Genomic DNA, 19,581 nt, shown 5'->3' on the forward strand with positions numbered 1-19,581 from the left:
AATGTGTTACCCCAAGAGTTACAGTCCACATGCATTTGTTTTGACGGGTACATCTATGTACTGGTGAGACTGCATTTGTTCCCCTTTCCTGGAAGCACTTAAACTAAGTAAGCCTACATTGGAGCAAGAAGACATAAGGATGGCATTTTATTTATATGTGTGAACTTTATTATGGAGACAACAAATTAAATTCTACCCTGGAAGTAATTTGGAAGGCATGCGAAAGTGCTTGGCTTTGTATGTTTTATGTATTATTGGTTGTCAGAAAGTTGTAACTTCTGGTAAGAAACGACTGATTCCTCTATTATCTGCAGTCGTTGCATGCTGTGATTATCCAATCAAAAAGAAAAGAAAACTACTGTACAGTAGGATACAGACCACAATTCCCGAATTAGTGCCCGGCGTTCAATCGATTCGGTCCTCTGTAAGTTCACTTATGCCCGTTAGTTAGATGCTGTGATATTGGTAGTCTCAACGTTTGCCCCATTTCATTGGCTCACGTTTTCTCCGCTTTGCCTGCGACTCTTGCCAATGCACAAAAACCGGCGCATGCGTCTTTGCCTCGCTGCTCAGCCTTTGAAACTCGGGCTGAGTTCAATTAGGAGACCATGTCCGCCATCAACCCACTGCGCTGTTCTGTATTCTCGTTTAAACCAAATTCTCCATGAAATAGCAGTAACGCGTGGCCTCGAGAATGGCCAGCTCGGTGAGTATACTGTGGTCAATGCCGCTGTGTTTGGCTCTCTTGAATGATATTGCTTTTTTGCATAAAGAAGGAGATAACGCTCAGTCCGTTCGTGCTGCAGATTTCCAGACGTATTACCATACAAGTACAGTAGAACAAGTTGATCTGAGAGGCGCGTCTAGAATGCTGCATTTCTCACGCATTACAGAATGCCTGCAAAAAAAACAGTCGTATTATGGTATTAAACGACTGACGTTTAAGATAGAACATGATATTCCACAATTTCCTGAGGGTTCGGTGCTTCATGAAAGGTAGTGCTTTGGCTATGTTAGTGAAAAGAACGACGAGATCCACACTGGTTGTGATTTACGTTGCTTCATTTCGACTTGCTGCATTGAAAAACACAATGTTATAATGTGTCAAACTATAGCTGTAGTATGCTTTTGCATGCTGTAAATTATACGTTGATTTATGCATTCGACCATATGGCTGTCGTACCACATTTATATGCAGAGCTATATTCGTAGTGTTAAAAACCGTTTACATACAGTAAAGTTAGTTCATGCAAACCGTGATTATTTTGAGTGGTAGCGTATTCTGTTATTTGGATGTTATAGGGTGCAGTTCAGGTGAAACTAGAGCTTGGTCACCGTGCCCAGGTCAGAAAGAAACCTACCGTGGAAGGTTTTACGCATGACTGGATGGTGTTCGTCAGAGGAGCCGAGCGCAACAACATTCAGCACTTTGTGGAAAAAGTAGTTTTTCACCTGCACGAAAGCTTCCCAAGACCAAAAAGAGGTAAGGATGGAATCTCGTTCTGATGTTGGCTTTGTTTATATAATCATTTTGCGGTTGATTGTTGTTATTTTGAATGCGTGAGCCGAACGGTGCCAGAGAAATAAATGTTTTTTTGTCCCGCGGAGGTGGCTCTTGATGCTGATTAATGGTATTACGGCTGCAGGTATGTAGCTGAATTGAATGCACGTTGACGCAATTGGTATGAAGATACTACAATATAAACTAAATCAGCCGGAGTTGCTCGTGTTTGGGCCGTACCAACTTTGTTCGTTGTTGAAAAAGCTTTAGAACTGAGCTCTTCACAGAACTTGTTCAACTTTATAGGCGAGGCAATATATTTCGATAAACTGTGTGGGATTTGTGATTTCCACTGCTGTGGTCTGGACAAGGTATTGTTTTTTTGTTTTTTTTTCAAGATCTAACCTTACACAGTATTCAACATTTTCAAAATGGTTTGTGTAGGTTACACTTTTTCGGCAGTTTAGTGCAAATTAATTGGCTATGCTTTCATTAAAAAGTCGGAAATAAATAATTGCTGTGCAATGCAATTAGTTACATTTTCTACCTCAACTAAAACTACCAGAAGCGGTTCATTTGCTTTGGAATATTTTATCCTACTAAACCAGTGCAGTCAATAAAGCGAAGAGAACGGTTTACTTTATATTGCTAAATGCCACTAAGTTTATACATTTCGAGTGCGTGAGTTTTGGACCTGAATACATACCGATTGTTTGTGGAATTAAAATGTTCGGTTGAATTGTAGCTTGGGGTGTGTTCATTACATTGATGGCAATTGTAACGTTGTGTAATTGTGCAATTACCGGAGAACGAATTTTGCGAAAATCACTGAAATGCCAGAAAATGGTCCCAAATGCATTCACACAGACTGTTGCCTGTTCGTTTCTTTAAGCCACATAACGCTTCATTAATATTGAAGGCAACAAAGATCCTCACCGCCCGGTATCTCGGGAGTTCCTGTTGTGGTGCTTTTTTATGCCAGACTGCACGGCAATTTCGATGCCATGTTGCAAGAAGGAATGATTATGTGAACAGCGGCAAGGTTTAACGATACCAACCATGCACAGAAACGTCTGTTGCCAGGTGAGGTATGAGTGTTTAGAATTTGAGACGCTCAGAATAAATATTTTGGTTACGGACGGCTGCTGTGAATGAGATCTTTGTGGTAGAACAGTGTGTGTGGTGTGTGTGTACACGTCTGGTGAGACTGGAAGAGATCAATTAAAATATTTGCTCGTTTGGGGGATTACCCGTCGTTACCAGTGCCTTATTGAGTTTTCCTTGAAGTGACAAGTGCTATGAGACGCAAGAGTCGGTGCCTTTTGAGAGATCCTGTCATATTGTGATTACACGCTTTCGTTTCCGTTTACTGGGAGCAGTTGTGAGATTATGCCGAGATTTGAGAGTCGCTCCTGAGTCCTGCCCCCTCTGTTGATTTACAAGTAGGCTACGCTTAATTTTAATGAATGCATCCAATTCTAACTTGCTTTCCGGCTTTAATTGAAAGTTATGTTGTCTAATGATTTACAACATGAGAAGTTCGCGCATGAATGTAGGCTATTGCGTAGTTAAAGTGTAACGTTAAATGGGTAAATGCTCAGTAGCTGCTAGTTAATTATTTTTTTGCTATAATATTTTCGCGTTTCATGCAAGTAGAACGAACGCCCGTGTATATTTACTGCTCTCAAAGAAGAGGCATCATGTCCTGACGCACGTACTTGGGAATACAACCCGATTTATACCCTTAGTTCTGTCCAGTAGTTACCCTATTCCATACCGAATATTTGCCTCCGACAGTAAGTTTTGCTGTGACTTATGCCCTCGCTGTAAACCGTCCGGAATTTCCAGAGCAACTTGTAAGACTTCTTGTTTGCCGTTTTTCGCGCACCTTTATGTTCGCTCGGTTTTGCGCAAGTGGAACCGTGGTATGGATGCTCAGCAGAGTGTTTGGTGACGAATATTTTGTCATTAGGATGTCTACCTTCACTTTTCCACATGCTGCCTTTTTGCGCGTAATGGAGTGTGCAGTCGGTATCTTTTCCCTCTTTGTTCCTCTTCTGATCCTGTTTGAATCTTGAAGATTAAGATGGCTTCATTTTGCTTTTGTGGATCTTTGTGAGCTATGATATAGTTGTGATTGAGACATAAAATCTAAATGGCCTTATTACATGCTAACTGAGAAGGGTCATTTTAAAGTGGTCTTGAAATTGGTTTTCTGCCCCTAAACGGAAAGTTCAGCGCCTGTTTCCTAACAGTGGTGAAGCACCAGTTTTCCAGAACCAATGAAATTGCTTGTTCGGGACCTCAGGTTCATATTCTGTTAAATGTAATGAGATGGAGCACAGTCTAGTTTGGAACCTCACTTGGGTTTTATCATCTAGTGACAATTGACAGGTGAAACGTTTACTATGCAGAAGCTCCTTAGTGAGTTACCTATATAAGTCTGACAGACAGATTTGTACAGAATTGGGTTGACTGCTTAAAAACCTAATAAGATTGTAATGCTGTTGAGTAAATAAAATAAATGTATATTTTTAGTATTTGCTTGGGCATTTGTATATACTTGAGATAAGCTTTTGTCAAAAATGCTTTCAGTTCAATATCCATTTCACATCAAGGAGAACACGTTTTAATGGAGCTTGGGTGCTGATTGTTAAAATATAATTGATATCATTTGGGCAATTTCTTTCAATGGTTTTATTTGTTGATGTGAAGTGTGATTATGTGCACCTTGATTTCCAGTCATTAAGAAATGCATGATGCCTGATTGAGAACAGTTTTCCTGTGTGCAACTGCGGGACTGGACTGAAATAGACAGATTTAAAGGTTTTCACTGGATATGTGTGCGTGTGCGTGCGCATGTCTGCGCTCTTGTGACACATTTGGCAACCATATCTGGATAATTTATTTTCCCAAAACCGGTTCCTAATAAATCAGGCTCAGTGTCTCATTTAGGAACTGCTCGGAACCTGTCTGAAGACCGTTTTGATGACAAGTGTAAGGTGTTAAATGGGTGTTTGATTCTATTTTGTTGGGGGGGGGGGGTGGTCAACCTGGAGCAAATCTTCCTGTCTGACAAGGTTCCTTCACATCTCTCAGAAGTGAAATAACTTGCTTTGTTTGTTTTTGTGCTTTGACACATTGCAGAGCCCAGAGCATTTCTAGGGCTCATGTCCTTTCAGTATCTTTTGAAGTGGCATTTTAGGTATGAATACAGAGTAACATGTCTGATGAGAATTTTCTACCCCCCCTCCCCCCAAGACGAGGGGTTTTTGAGAATATTTCCGACTTTAAATTTATTGGCACGCAAATGCACATCTAAGTGTAATTTGCCTTTCTGTCGAGGTAACTGCAGTTGCATGTTTTTCAATTGCCTTGGCAAGTACTCTGGAGATGTAGTAGAAGATGCCTTGTCAATGACAACCTTTTTGAGAAGAAACAAGTTTTGTTGCTCTTCCTCATTTATACTGTATTCACACTCCCTCTGTTGGCATGGAGATGGACCATTTAGATGTGGGAACTCAATAAGCCGATTTAGCGTCATTTAGCCACCGGGCGGGCTGGCTCGTTTGCTTGGTCAAAATGGCCATTCTTGCACTAAACTAAAAAAAGGAGAGGGATCTTTTCTTCCTGGGCCAGGGTGGGATTGGGGTGTACAACGTTCACCCTGCATAGTAAACCATACTAAATTTTTTTTGGTGGAATGAAGGACCAGGGTAATTGGGGTTGGGTGGGAAGAGGGGAACTGTGAGGCCTGGCGTGTGTGTGTGTTTTTGACATTTTGATACCAGCAGTCTCGCCATAGAGCACCGTATCTGCGCAGCTGCGTGCCAAACAGCTCCCCAAAGCCACCCACCCCCCCACGCCACTCCCTGGGCCCACCAGAGAGCACACCATGGCATGAAGTCACTTCCTCCGCATTTTTTGGGGGGGCCTCTACACTGCTTTAATATCGTCAATTTTGCAGCTGTTCTGGATTAAACTGGTGCCCTCTCCTGACTTGAAAGGAACGGCTTCGACTTGCCTTACTTTGAAAATATGTCTGTGTAAATATTCGCATTCCCCCCTCTTAGTTTAAACTATAAGCTTTAAGCGCATTTTTCTAGCAACGACAAAGCTGCTTTTTTTAATGCAGTTAATTATTAATTTATTTTTTTTAAACCCTCAGGGCATTAAAATGAGCACAAGTGATCTCAAACTGGTTTATCCAATGAGTGCAGATCTTTTTTGGGGTTGCTTGTCCAGATTAGATTTTTTTTTGCCTTTTTTTATAGTGGCAGATACATTTCAATGGAAGTGAAATGCAATCCTAAGAAAAAATGGAGAGGATTGGAGGGAAACTATGATTGGCTGTCATGCTGTGCAACCATGGAAACGTGAAATTTAGAGCTGGGACTGTGGAGACGAGCGAGCTAATGAAGGGGAAATCGCCGCTTTCGTGTCGGCCAGTGAAGATGTATACGACAACCAAACGGTGTTTTGATCATTCCTCCTCGTGTTCCCTCCTATACCTCCATCCTTTAACTGAAATGTACAGTTCAGAGGCATCCCGGACATGTAACTACTTGTGGAAAGACTACTTGTGCACTACTTGTGTTCTCCGTTATGTGTGTGCCCTAGTGTTCTTTGGGTTATGCGCCGCCTTGTCGGTGGTTGGGATGTTTCGGCTGAGCGTGCGGGAGGTCTACCATCAGTTTATAGACTTATCTTAGCATGCAGCTAGCCTCTGAATTGCATTGTTAAAACCTGTTCATCTTTTTCCTGGTTTGAATCTTTAACTTTAAGATGGCTTCATTTGACCTTTTGTGAGTCTCATTCCCCAGGTAGTTAACATTTTTGTGTTCTTATGTTTTTATGTTCTAATAAATACATTTAAAAAATTAGTTACGTTGAGCAATAGGGCAGAGATTTGCCTGCATCCAGAGGACCCTCATTTAAAAACTAAGGATTATATTTGTTAGTTGCATGTTATTTGGCTGACACTTTTATCCAAATTAACTTACAGTTGATTAGGCTAAGCTGGAGACAATCCCCCTCTGGAGCAATGTGAGGTTGCTCAAGGGCCCAACTGCTGTGGAGATCTTATCATGGCTACACTGGGGATCGAGCCGCCGACCTTGTGGGTCCCAGTCACGTACCTTAGCCGCTGTGCTACAGGCTCCCTCTATTAGAAAAGGTTTTATGTTATGAAATATTGTCTACTCTGCATAGTCATTGCATATCAAGTTTGACCTGGGGCCCCCTTACAGTACCTTCAAGGCCCCCCAGTGGTATGTGGACCGCCTGTTGAAAAGCCAGGTATTGCGGTTCTGAGGTGGTCCTTTCTGTAGTGTTCTGCGCGTGGCTCATATCTGCAGCAGGCTCCTATCAGTCGCCACTCCTCCACCCTGGGCCATGTTGTAGGTCTGTGCCAACACGCAGCTGCCTGCACTTGGTATCTGCGTAACCAGGGAAACGGGCGTCTGCAGCAAGGCATTTATCTGCCGCAACCTTGTGCCCTGTCACAAGTACCTCCCCCTTCAGCGAAGGTTCTATGGGATCCGTTGTGTAATGTCTCGCGGAAAAGTGTTGTTCGCTACACAAGTCAATGAATGAGCTGGACATTGAAGAACACAAAAGTGTGCATTTTCCCAAAAAGGGGGGTTTTAACCACCTTTCCAGTTAATATCATTCTTAAACTTTAAAACCTTTATTTTTGCACCTAGATACTGAGAAAATATTATAAATAAAATTATGTTACTACTATGTCTGTTACTTAAAAATAATACATTGTAATTTATTGTAATCAGTAAATTTTAAATTTATAAATTTTGTTATTTGGGGCCAGATTCTGTGTGATGCAGGTGAAGTGTAGCTAAGCCACGGGGGTGGCAAAGCACCATGGGAGACCCTCACTCTGTTGCCGTGGTGTTTCCAGGGAATATTCTGATTGGAGCAGGGCCTGGGGACATGGTTCCGCCACGTGTATATATAAAAAAAAAACAATGATGCCATCTCCAATAAACGTACCACATAGTTAGATGCGGAAATGAGGGGAGTGGGTGTTCAGGTGTTTCCTTGGCGATGGCTCCATATAATGCAATTATTTTCTTGTCGGGCTATGCTGCTGTTAGTTTCGCTTTGGGGCTCCGGTGTTTATATTCTTGCTGTACATTGCTGTCGTTTGGGTCCAGTACTCGGGCATGAAGGCTTGGTGTCTCGTGGTGGGTGGTACCCGAGTGTTAAATGCCCCTAGCAGCTGTTCGGTTATGGCCGTTTTTAGGAGGCTTGTGTTGCGGTTGTGAAAACTGTATGAGGGTATAATTTTTCCTTCCCTCTTGCAGTTTATGGCGATGGTGCTTAACCTTAAGGGTGTTTACAGCTGTGGAGATGAAGGGGGTTAGTGCTAGGGCTTCAGTTCACCATTTAGCATAACATAACATAACATGACATAATGATGAGAACAGGCCATTCAGACCAGCAATGCTCGCCTTTTCCTGCCACAAATGTGTTCCTAGAAGCTGGATAGTCTCTGGATATTTTCTGCCTCCACTAAATAACCTGGGAAGCTATTTCATGTGGTGACCACCTTTTGTGGAAAGGATACTTCCTAATGTCTGTGTGAAATGTATAATTTTTAATTGAAAATGTATTATCGTGGTTCCTTCAGTATTAATAGCGCTGCACTGAATTGGCGATGGCCTCCGCAAACATCAGAGAAAAGAATCAATGATACCGCAGGCTCGGATCTCTATGATCTTATGCTAAACCATTCAATAAAGTAAAGGTCTGCTATTTTGTGTAGTCATCGATATTGGGGGCGACATTGGTTCAGGAGGTAAGAGCAGTGGTCTGGCAATCGGAGGGTTGCTGGTTTGATCCTGCCCTGGGTGTGTCGAAGTGCCCCTGAGCAAGACTCCTAACCCCCAATTGCTCCTGATGAGCTACTTGGTGCCTTGCATGGCAACCAATCACCGTTGGTGTGTGAGTGTGTAATGAGAAGCATTAACTGTACAGTGCTTTGGTTAATGGCGCTATATAAATGCAGGCATTTACCTGTCATTACCTGGTGATTTACCACCAGGCCGGCATTTACCTGTAGGCTACTCTGTGAATACCATAGTGCTCCGCTTCATACTGCCATAACCTCCCCCCTCCTTGCCCGACCATTTTCTTTTTAGAAACCCTGCAGGATTATTATCATTATTTTATTTTTTTTCCCCCCCCAAAAAAAGTCTGGCTTTCCCAGTTGGCCGTGCTCAATCGCGGTCCCACCGCAATGCTCATTGCGTACTCCACTATCGATTTCAGGAGAGCGTGCAGGAGACACACCCAAGTGCGTGATGTCATCCTCCGCTGCCTGTCACGCTGGAGTCGCCATGTTAGGCTTGCAGAGCCACGAGTCTGAGGCTTACAGCTGGCCGGCCAGCTTCAGACTCTGGTGTGCAGGAGGGCCATAACCCTGGCTGGCTGCAACCCTCCCCTCTCCGCCCGGCTGAAACCCTCCCGTCTTTGGGTGATGTCACGGCTAAGTACGTGTCATCCTGTGGGGCTGCTGGCCACAGTTGTCATGGTTGCACATTATCAGCGAAGTCTCTTAACGTGGTAGTTTCTCACGTACTTGTTGCATACACTAGAGAGTGTTAGGGGAAAAGACTCATAGTAAGCACTTAATTCAGAAAGTGGTCTAATAGTCTAATAAGGATAAATCACTAAAACGTTCTTTGTAATCATGTGATTGTCTTTATGTTAACACACATTGTCAATTAAGAATCAATTAAGAAAATTACCCTTACAAGAGCAACACTACTTTCAAGTCTTCCCTGGGCAGCAGTCGCCTGTCATTTCACGGGTGTAAAATGTCACATGGATATTAAAGAAGAGATGCATTTGTGAATGCTTTCCTGAAGAGACTTTCTGGGGTGGGCTGGACGCTGGACACTGGTCTGCTGCTCAAAGCTGGACAAAAATGATTGGTCCAGCTGTTAAAATGGTGCCATCGTCCCTTCATCTGGCATGACTCGCAGCTCCCCATGAAGCATGGGGTGTCGCATTTCTCCCGTGACACGCCAAACTTCCAGGCCTCTTGTCAGGAAGCCCCCCACCTGTGCTTGTCCGAAACCGAAACCCGTTTGCTACTTGAGCTCTGCGTTCTCAGATTCACTTTTCCTTTGCACCTATGTTGGCTCTTTATACTAGGCTTCTGTATTTACAATGTTAACTGATGAGGTTATGTATTAGTGGCTAATAGGCTATCAGTTGTGACCCTAATGGCTTGGCACCAGCTGTTTGTTGCATTTTTGTAAGCGCTAATGTAAGTCATCCAGGCTAAGAGCACCTATTAACTGCCTAAATATAAAGTATAATGGAGTGATTATAGCTTGCCCATTGCTTTCTTCCTCTACAGAGGAAACCCACAGGCAGCTGCTTCATAATGGGCAAGGAAACGATCTTCACATACTCTGAGCTCCTGCTGTCTCAAAGTTTTTATGAATGTCTGAAGCTGTATTTCATATGTACACATGGATATGCCTGAGAGATGTCTAAATGCAGACCTGTAAGGCTTGTGTTCTCAGACACCATTTTGGGGGATCTTGGCAGCAACACATACTTGTATGTGCCAAGTAGAAATTTGCCATCAGTTTGTTGCTGTCCCCTTGTTACACAATGACCTGGCCTGAGGAACGACTCGACTGTTAGAGACTGTAGGCATGTATGTTACACTTGCAAGTTGTTTTGAGAGGACTTTTCCTTAAGGCACATAAACATCTGGCTGTTTGTTGAGATGAGCCAATGTGGTTTCTGAGGTGGTGAAGTTTGCAGTCCAGGTACAGATCCCAGGAAACAAACAAAACTGGTAAAACAAAAGGCCACCACCAATTTACTGTTTTAATTGTATGTGTATGTGTATGTGTGTTTGTATGTATACACAGTTGGGTACACTTGTATACCAGCTTGTTAATGCAAATATTTAATCAGACAATCATGTGGCATTAATTAAATGCGTAAAAGGCATGCAGATGAAGTCAAGAGGTTCAGCTGTTGTTCAGACAAATGTCAGAATGAGGAAGCAATGTCATAAATATGATCTAAGTGACTTTGACTGTGGAATTGTTGTTGCCTGACGGGGTGGTTTGAGTATCTCAGAAACCGCTGATCTCCACAACAGTCTAGAGTTCACAGAGAATGGTGTGAAAAAGAAAAACCATTTAGTGAGTAGCAGTTCTGTGGGCAAAAACATTCTGTTAATGAGAGGTCAGAGGAGATTGGCCAGATTGGTTGAAGGCGATAGTAACGCAAATGACCACGCATTACAACAGTGGTGTGCAGAAGAGCACCTCTGAACACAAAAAGCATCGAACCTCTAATTGAATAGGCTACAGCAGCTGAAGACCAATAAGTTAAATACCTAATAAAGTGCTCACTGAGTATTTTTAGGCATTTTAGTAAGTTAAAGGCAGCATTCCCTTGAAAAACAACCAAAAAGAGAAGTGCTTCAGTTAGTCTAGTGATTTTTCAGTAAAACTTGGTGTAGGTCTGGGAAACTTGATTGTATGTCCTTTTTGAAAATAATAAATAAATAAAGAGATGGGGGGGAGGGGGCAAGGTGTCAAATGGGCAAATGGGGGGGGGGGGGGGGGGGTTGTTTTGGGATGAACTGGTTGTATTCTCTCCTGTTGTTTTTCTATAAAATGGCTGGACCTGCATAGTCTGGAAGCGGCAATCTCTTATTTATAGCCCCGTGGTGTCGGGACAAAAGCCTTTCCCCCCCTATACTGTATGGCGAAGTGACACACTGAGCCTTACTCCCCCTCCAACTTCTGGGCCTGGGCCAAAATCAAAGGAAACAGCAGGAATTTGCCAGTAATTGTTTTATGACTTTGCCAGAAATCAGTATATAGGTGGCACACAAAGGCTCGGGCTGCAGACTGCTGGTGTCTGCACGAAAAGAGAGAAAGGGAGGGAGGAGTGGGGGATAAGGGTGGGAGGAGACGGGGGAGGAGAGAGGCAGAAAAACAGGAACTGGACCATAAATGGTTATTCTGCTCCCCAATTTTTTTTTGTGTTGCCGTTTTTGTTTTTGTGAATGCAAGGAGGTTGTAGGAAGTGGCTTGTTGAAGCGTGGTTTAAATGGGTTGTTCTAATGGCAGGTTCCCCCTGCCCCTACTCACTCACTCACTCACTGACACACACACACACACACACACACACACACACACGCACGCACACGCACAATCCATTCTCTCTCTAAGACGTCTCAGACGGCACTAACACCGGAAATCTAACACGAAAAGTAGCGGTGGAGTATTTTCATCTGGCCCTTTTGCAGAAGGGCTTATGATTAAGGTAATGAGCTGATGGCGAGGCTGCTAGTGTTAATTTAATTGGAACGGAAGCCCTCTGAATGAACCCCTGGAGTTGGGGGATGTAGTGGCAGAAATAATGTTTTAATGTGAGATTATCAGATTGTGTTTTTATGCATAGTATTCTCACCGCTCCACCCCCTTCCCCCACGCCCACATCCAAAAATAAACAGCAATTTGAAAGGGGTAGAAGAGGTAGGTAGGACTAGATACAAGTTAGGTGTCTGACGGAGATTCTTTTCTTTAATATTTAATGTGGTGTTCTTTCTGGAAATAGCATCAGGGTGGAAAGCTGCAGCTGATGAAAGTGGTTTGTTTTGGGACGCGGTGGTGCCTGGCTGCAAATGCTGACTGATGTGATCGGCTTTGATGGTGATGTAATACTTTAGTGTTATATTTACCGACTTCTCAAGGAGCCAACTAAATTGTATTATGAGCTCTATGTTTCTCTGTGGGTATTTACAACTAATAAAAATGTACCGCTCAGGGATTACTCTAACAATTTCGGAAGACTTAAAGTGTTTTCCAAAAATGGTTTTGATGCCTCCACCCGTGCTGAAGACTGCTTATGAATTATTGGCCCCCTTGGTAAATATGAACCAACAAAAGTAATACCGTTATTGACATAGGCTTTATTTTCCAAGATTTGTTACTGTGCTTTATTAATGATTCAGTGGAATCAACCAATGGCTTTACCCCAAAAAAACAGGTTTCACAATTATTGCCACCCCTGGCAAAGATGAAATCTGTGGGACTTTTTTTAATAATTTGTGTTGGAGAACACATTTGATTGGATTTAAGTCGGGTGACTTACTATTGCAGAACATGGATGTTGATTTCACTTAACCATTTGTATTTGTATTGCAATTGTCCACCATATGACCAAGTATGACAACCAGATTTTCTGCCAATTTCCTGCCATTTTATTGAATTCATTATGCCAAACATTATGTATTGCCATAAGGTTCAATTTTGGTAACAACTGACAATAACACTCTTCCAGTCATTATTCCAATGTCATTTGACAAACTTGCAAAAGGTCTGGGGTGAGGACCCAGGCAAACCTAGTCCAATCAACCCTTACGGAATGGTAAAACCTAAAAAAGATTTAGTTTGCTTTGCCTATAACAGGGTTACCGGTACCCATCCCTGGAGCCAGGCCTGCGGATGGGGTCTGCAGGTGTGCACCAGGTAGCCAGCTTCCCATGAACCTTGGCCGGGCTCAGCCCAAAAAACCTATGTGGAATCACCATGTGGGCCCACCACTTGCAAGGTTCAGGGTAGGTGTGGGGTGTCTGACTGACAAAAAGGTTGGAGGGTTGCTGGAAATAGCCCCAGCTACTGACTCCTTAGTCCTGCTGAGGGACTTCAGTGCTCATGTTGGCAATGACTGGGGGAACTTGGAGGGGCGTAAGTGGGAGGAAGGACTTCTGTGATCTGAACTCTAGCAGTGCTATGTTATTGGACTTCTGTGCTGGTCATGGTTTGTCCATAACGAACGGCATGTTCAAACAACACCTTGGGCACAAGGCCATTGATCGATTTTTGCCGTCAGACCTGCAGCTATACGTTTTGGACACTTGCTGTCAGCCGATCACCATCTGGTGGTGAGTTGTTTCAGATGTCGAGAAAAGCCGCCAGACAGACTAGATGGGCCCAATCATTTAGTGAGGGTCTGCTGGGAACGTCTGGTGGAATACCCTGTCTGGAAGAATTTCAACTCTCACCTCCGAGAGAGCATCTCCTCTATCCCTGTGGCGGTTGGGAAAATGGAGTCTGAATGGACCCAGTTCTTGACCTCTATTGTTGAAGCAGATGCTTGTATCTAGTTGCTGCATGCACTGGCGGCAACCAAAGGACCTGTTGGTGGATTCAGGGATGCTGTCCAGTTGAAGGAGGTGAAAGGGCCGCAGCTGCTGCGGTTGAGAAGCAAAAGCCAGGGAATGGGGGGAGTTTGGAGAGACATCAGCGAAGGACTTTTGGTCAGCCACAAAGTAATTTTGGAAAACTGGCATCTCAGGTAGCTAAAGTGGGACACTGTCCAGGTTGTTATCAGAAAGGACAGGAAAAGCTCTCTGGCCATATTATTGGAAGGTGGAAGGAACTTTGAGTAAGTCCTGTATCCTTCGGACACGCCCTCTGTTTGGGAGTCAGTGGAGCAGTATCGGGGATCGCAACCTGTCTCTGGCGGAGGTCACTAGGGTGGTCGAAGAGCTCCTCAGTCGCAGAGCACCGGGGGTGGATGAGGTCCACCCAGAAATGTTGAAGGATCTGGATGTTGTTGGAGGGTCATGGATGACACAAATCCTCAATGTTGTGTGGAGGTCGAGAGCAGTGCCTTTGCAGTGGCAGATGAGGGTGGAGGCCCCCATCTTTAAGAAAGGGAACCAGAGGGTGTGAACCTGAAATGTCTCTCTGAAAGTTAACTATCTGTTTAAGATAGTTTGATCGTTTGTTTCAAGATTATGTTTATAACTCTCCCTTAAGGTGAGGATGTATAACCTTTCCTTTCCCACCCTTTCATGTTATGGCTATTTAGACAGCTGTGATAGAAATAGATTTGAATCTGTTATAAAGCAAAAATGTTTTTTTGTATATGGAACAAAAAAAAAACCCCCACGGAAACTGATCTTCATCTGTCTTTTAACCACATTCATATGTACCATGCGATCCTGATTTCAGATTCTCTGGATGTGATCTGTGTGTGGATAGCTCAGATTTCTGTGCATTCAATTGTTTTGTTTTATTAAAATCACTCTCCCTGTGTGTTTCTTTGAGCATATGTGTCAAAAAACACACAGGGCCACATACCAGACACCTGTAAGATTTGGTTAAAGGATCTGTTATGGCCATATTTGCTGCCGGATGTGGGGTGGTCTGGCTGGGCAAATTTGGCCCCATTTCAGCCGATGGTCAAAACCGACCAAGGTGCACAGTAGGCAGACTCTCACGCAAACTGACATTCATGGAATTTTTCTCAGCTTGAATAACTTCCATGCATATGGATTTCATGTTCTTACCTACAGAAAAACGGGAAGAGTTTTGTGTGTGGAGATTTTTTTTCCCCCCTTGAACAAATTCAGGAAGCATTGGGAGAGGGAAGAAAAGCCTTAGGCATTTTGGTAACATGCCATGTAATGCTTTGATATAAAAATGGAATATTCGATTTGTGTTCACTGTTTGATGTAAAATGCTGACAGGTGCTTTGAACTGAGAAGGATTAAAGGTTGTAAATGTCTGCTTGTGTTGACTGAGGCCCTTAGATTTCCTTCCTCTAGATCCCTGAAGGCCCTTGTCAAAGTCAGCCAAGTCAGGTCTATGGTTAAATATTTATCAATTCGGGGCGATTGGGCACTGATCCTGAGAGGATCGGCCATCTGACAAATTTCTAACATTTTTTGCGATCAATCCTGCTCGTTATTAGTCAAACGAGAAGCTATACATTACTGTAGCATCCAAGTTCTCTTAAGGTTAAAGTTCCTGTCTCACTTTACAATTGACCTTTACCACAGGTAAGGGGGGGGTGGGCTTTCGCCTGTTTAAACTCGGTGCACCTGAATACTCCCAGGTGAATTTATCGAGTTACTTTGGCATTGTGCCGCCAGAAAATACACTTTAGTTAATATTCAAGTCTAAATTGCAATTACATTTTTTCTCTAGAAAACCGTAAATGTCAGAAAATTTATGGAGCACAGACTTACTATTCAATGTGGAATAATTAAATTCAAAGAAGCACTTACAGTAGACCACAATAATCAAACAAGTGCAAAATAACATTTTAATGAGTACAGAGAATAAAATTGTACTTTAAACCCAAATAACAATACAAGCTGTCATTCAAGCCCTTTCTGAGCTAAAACAGGAAGCTAGCTAATTTCCCGTTTAAGGCTAAATCTCTCCTAATTCACATCAGGTGTACCAGAGTAGACCAACAGTGGTGGTTTAAAGGAACAGTTCACTTTCCAGAGGACTTCAAGAGTTGACATTCAAGATGACATTTATTCGAAGCTATATGAATATAACAATCCGTCTTTATTTTCTGCTAGTACTTATTTCCTTCAGTTTTTAAGTCGTGCAAGCTCTTCACTTCCAAGTGGCTATGGAGTTTTGTTGATTTTGGAAGCTGTGCAAGGTTACGTGGCCAATTGGCCATATCAATTTGGTGAACTGAAAAGAGGATAATGTAATTTAAGACTGGGTAATATGCAGGACCCATTTCCTCACATTTGAAAGCAAGATTTTTATTATTATTAATATTACTATTTTTATTTTATTTTATTTTTTACAGTTTCAAAATAATAAAAAAAAAAAAGAAGGAAAAAGCCCCTGTGCAAAAGTTTGGGAACCCTGTCAGTTAGTACTTTTGTAACTCCCCCTCGGGCAACTATAACAGCTTTTAAACACTTCCTGTAGCCAGCTAAGAGTCTTTCAATTCTCGCTTTTGGAATTTTTCCCCAATCTTCCTGGCAGAACACGTCTAGCTCAGACATATTCTTCGGCATCCTTGCATGTACGGCATGTTTGAGATCTCTCCACAGATTTTCAATAATGTTCAAGTCTGGGGACTGTGGTGGCCATTCCAAAACCTTCATCCATCTTTCCTGGGAGTTCTTCTTGGTTGATTTTGAGGTATGGATTGGATCTTTGTTCTGCTGTAATGCCAAACCTCTTCAACTTAAATGTTGGGACTGATCTTTGAAGATTAGCCTCTAGAATCTCTTAATAGTTGGCGGAATCCTTTCTTCCTTCCACTCGCACAATATTTCCTGTGCCACTCAACCCCAAAGCATAGTGGATCCACCTCCATGCTTCACCGTTGCCAAGGTGTTCTTCTCAACAAAGGCTTCACACTTTATTCTCAAAACATATTTTCTTTGGTGGTGGCCAAAACGTTTTTTTGTTTTTTTGTTTTTTTTTATCAGTCCAAAGCACATTGTACCAGGCTTCAGGCTTCTCAGTGTTTTCAGATATTTTTCATACTTCAGATGCTTAATTTTGTGTTGAGTTTGTTCTTCCTGGCAATTCTGCCATGTAGGTCTGTTGTTTAAAGTATGTTGTATTGTTGTCCTGTGGGCAGCTAGACCTGTGATTTTTGCAGCTCTTTTGCAGTGATGTGTGGGTTCTTCTGAGCATTTTGCACCAGGTCTCGGGCCATTCTATTTAAAATCTTTCCTGGTCTTCCAGAGCTTGCCTTGACTTCAACTGTTCCATTTATCTTCCATTTTCTAATCATGTTTCTGACTGTGGAAAATGGAGAGAGTGTGTAGCATCCTTCTTGGTGGATATGAACCATCTTCATTCTGAAATCCTTGCACAACTGTTTGTCCAAGAGCCCATGGTTGTAAATTAGTTACTTCAGAATAAAAAGTGGTTTCTGATTCTGTCAGTCTTGATCTTCAGTGTACGATTTCAGACTAAACATTGTGAATATGATTCCTGCATTCTCCTTTTTACTGTCGCCTAGCCCAACTGCTTTTTGCCTGTGACATCAACTTTGGATTATCGTTATTGCATAAGTTTGCCGATTGACCCGTGCCTGTTTAACCTGCTTGGAAATGAATAAAACCTGTTATTCTACGCATTTCCTGGTTGTGATTGGTTCTTCAGCACTGGTGCCTGACTTTTATTTTTGTCCCAAAACCCTTGAATGCCCCATCTCTGCCATTGCTGGCATACACTCAACGGTCACTTTATTAGATCTGTACACCAGTGTGTAATGGAAATATTTATTCAACCAGTCATGTGGCAGCAACTAAATGCATGAAGCATGCAGATGTGACCAAGAGGTTCAGCTGTTGTTCAGACCAAATGTCAGAATTGGAGAAAGAAAGAAATGTGGCCTAAGTGAATTTGGCCGTGGAATGGTTATTGGTACCAGACAGGGTGGTTTGAGTATCTCAAATGGCCACTGGGGAAAAAAAAAAAAAGAAGTGTATTGGAACCTATGAAATGCTCTCAAAAGTGCAAACCCTGCCTTGTCGTCCTCTCGCCTAGTCCAATTGAGGCACAGAAAAGTATTTGAATCTAAAAACGATAACGTATTTCACCCAGGTCTGATTGAAGTGGATCTTTTGTATCTTTCCCGTCCCTCCAAGGATGTTTCCTCTTGATTGGGTCGGCATGATTTAAAGAGCAGAGTGATGAAAATAATTGGCAGTGAGCTTCAGCACCATCACATCCTAATTACTCCCCTTTCCGTTCTATTGGCAGAGGAGATTGTAGACTGGTGAGCAAAGCGTGGGGTGAAGGGAAGCTTCTCCAGTGTCTCTGAAGGCCAAATGGCCCCATTGATGAAAACGGGCTTGGTTCTATTCCGTTTGGCCCCTAGGCCTGCAGTGGGATGGTGATTAAACGTCCCTGCGGTAACTGTAGCATGCACGTCAGCAGGGCTTATTAGACCACCGTTATTCACCGTGGCATGGTGCGTCACTTTGACACGCTGGGGGAAGGTTAGATTTCACCTCAAAAATCTGAGGAAATCATCCAAGCTGAAATTGGCATAAAACCTGTAGATATCAAAGGCGTGCAAGATCAAAAAAGGCCATTTAAAATGGGGTTGCTTTAAGTTGCAATCTGGGTAGACTGAGGTTTACTTTTTAGTTTGCGTTCTATGACTACTTTGTCTCTTACAATGACTGGCAGGAAGTTTGAAAGGGTACTGTTTTTTGCACTTTGAAATTAGGGCAGCAGATGTTATCTTTGGTGATTGCTTGTTTTGGCGCTTATGTACATTTTGTGGTTTGGAAGATATATTTCTTCGGAAGAAGTATTTAGTGCACATGCATCTTGAAAAATACACATTAAACACACACAGGAAGCCTCCCTAAGTGGAAAGATGTCTTGAACAAGGCGCTATGGTCAGATGAGATGAAAATTGACTGTTTGATCAGATACAATATCGGCATGTTTGGTGTTAAAACAGAGATGCATAAAAGGAGACCGGCTCTTACCCACAGTGAAATATGGTGGTGGGTTAGTGATGTTTTGAGGTCATTTTAATTCCAGACGTCCAGAGGCATTGGTTAAGATCAGTGGTATAATGGATTCCATCAAGCATCAGGCAATTTTGGCTGACTATCTGGTTGCCTCTACCACAAGGCTGAGACTTGGTTGTAGGTGGACTTTCCACAGGACAATGACCTCAAAATCCACACATGGGTCTGTGTCAAAAAAATCTATGTTCTGCAATGGCCATCTCCGGCACTGGACCTCAGTCCAAAAGAGAACCTGCTAGCCTCCCCAAACCTCAAATCCTAGCTAAGCCCCTGATAGCAAGCATGCATGAGTCAATACTCTGTCCCATTAACTGTTGGCATAGCCCAACCAAGCTCAGCTGAAACAGGCCAGGACAAGGCTATGCAGTGGGTTTCCTTTGCATATTTATGCTATGTTTGTGAAAATGTAATGCCAAGAAAATCGTGTACAGTAAAGAATAACTTAAGTTGTTTTAACAGTGGTGATTTTTCGATTTGTCATTTTTCAGTTTAGCTAGAGTGCCAGTCTGGTCTTGCCATGGTTTGCCCAGTGGAGGAGATGAATCACCTGTTACGGTAAATGTAATTTCATTTAATGGAGCCATGTTGTGAAAAAATCATCCCAGCTAAAGTGGTTACCGAATAACCAACTAGTAGGCTTATCAGGTTGCAATCAGGTGATTGAATGGGCACAGTACATGTATACAGTACAGTATGATATCCCATTACCATGCAATCTAATACCATGTGAGTTTTTGCAATG

At 42.7% G+C, this 19,581-nt stretch overlaps 2 protein-coding genes across 5 annotated transcripts in view; one reads left to right on the forward strand and one right to left on the reverse strand.

Moving 5' to 3' along the window:
• focad (focadhesin) overlaps nucleotides 1-1,611 on the reverse strand; it is a 90,971-nt gene extending 89,360 nt beyond the window's left edge. The window contains exon 1 of the mRNA XM_061250946.1: nucleotides 1,362-1,611. The gene's annotated coding sequence lies outside the window, so the exon portion shown is untranslated. The remainder of the gene's footprint in view (nucleotides 1-1,361) is intronic.
• The window catches only part of mllt3 (MLLT3 super elongation complex subunit), a 72,662-nt gene that overhangs the window by 3,668 nt on the left and 49,413 nt on the right, over nucleotides 1-19,581 (forward strand). For 2 of the 4 annotated variants that reach the window (XM_061250947.1, XM_061250948.1), the window contains exons 1-2: nucleotides 575-706; nucleotides 1,303-1,483. In XM_061250947.1, the coding sequence (XP_061106931.1) occupies nucleotides 695-706; nucleotides 1,303-1,483 (193 nt within the window). In that variant the 5' untranslated portion in view covers nucleotides 575-694. Of the gene's footprint in view, nucleotides 1-574; nucleotides 707-1,302; nucleotides 1,484-19,581 lie in introns of those variants that run through there. The other 2 variants (XM_061250949.1, XM_061250950.1) reach the window with 1 other exon arrangement.

Source organism: Conger conger, chromosome 8 (assembly GCF_963514075.1).
Source record: "Conger conger chromosome 8, fConCon1.1, whole genome shotgun sequence".
Taxonomy (NCBI): Eukaryota; Metazoa; Chordata; class Actinopteri; order Anguilliformes; family Congridae; genus Conger; species Conger conger.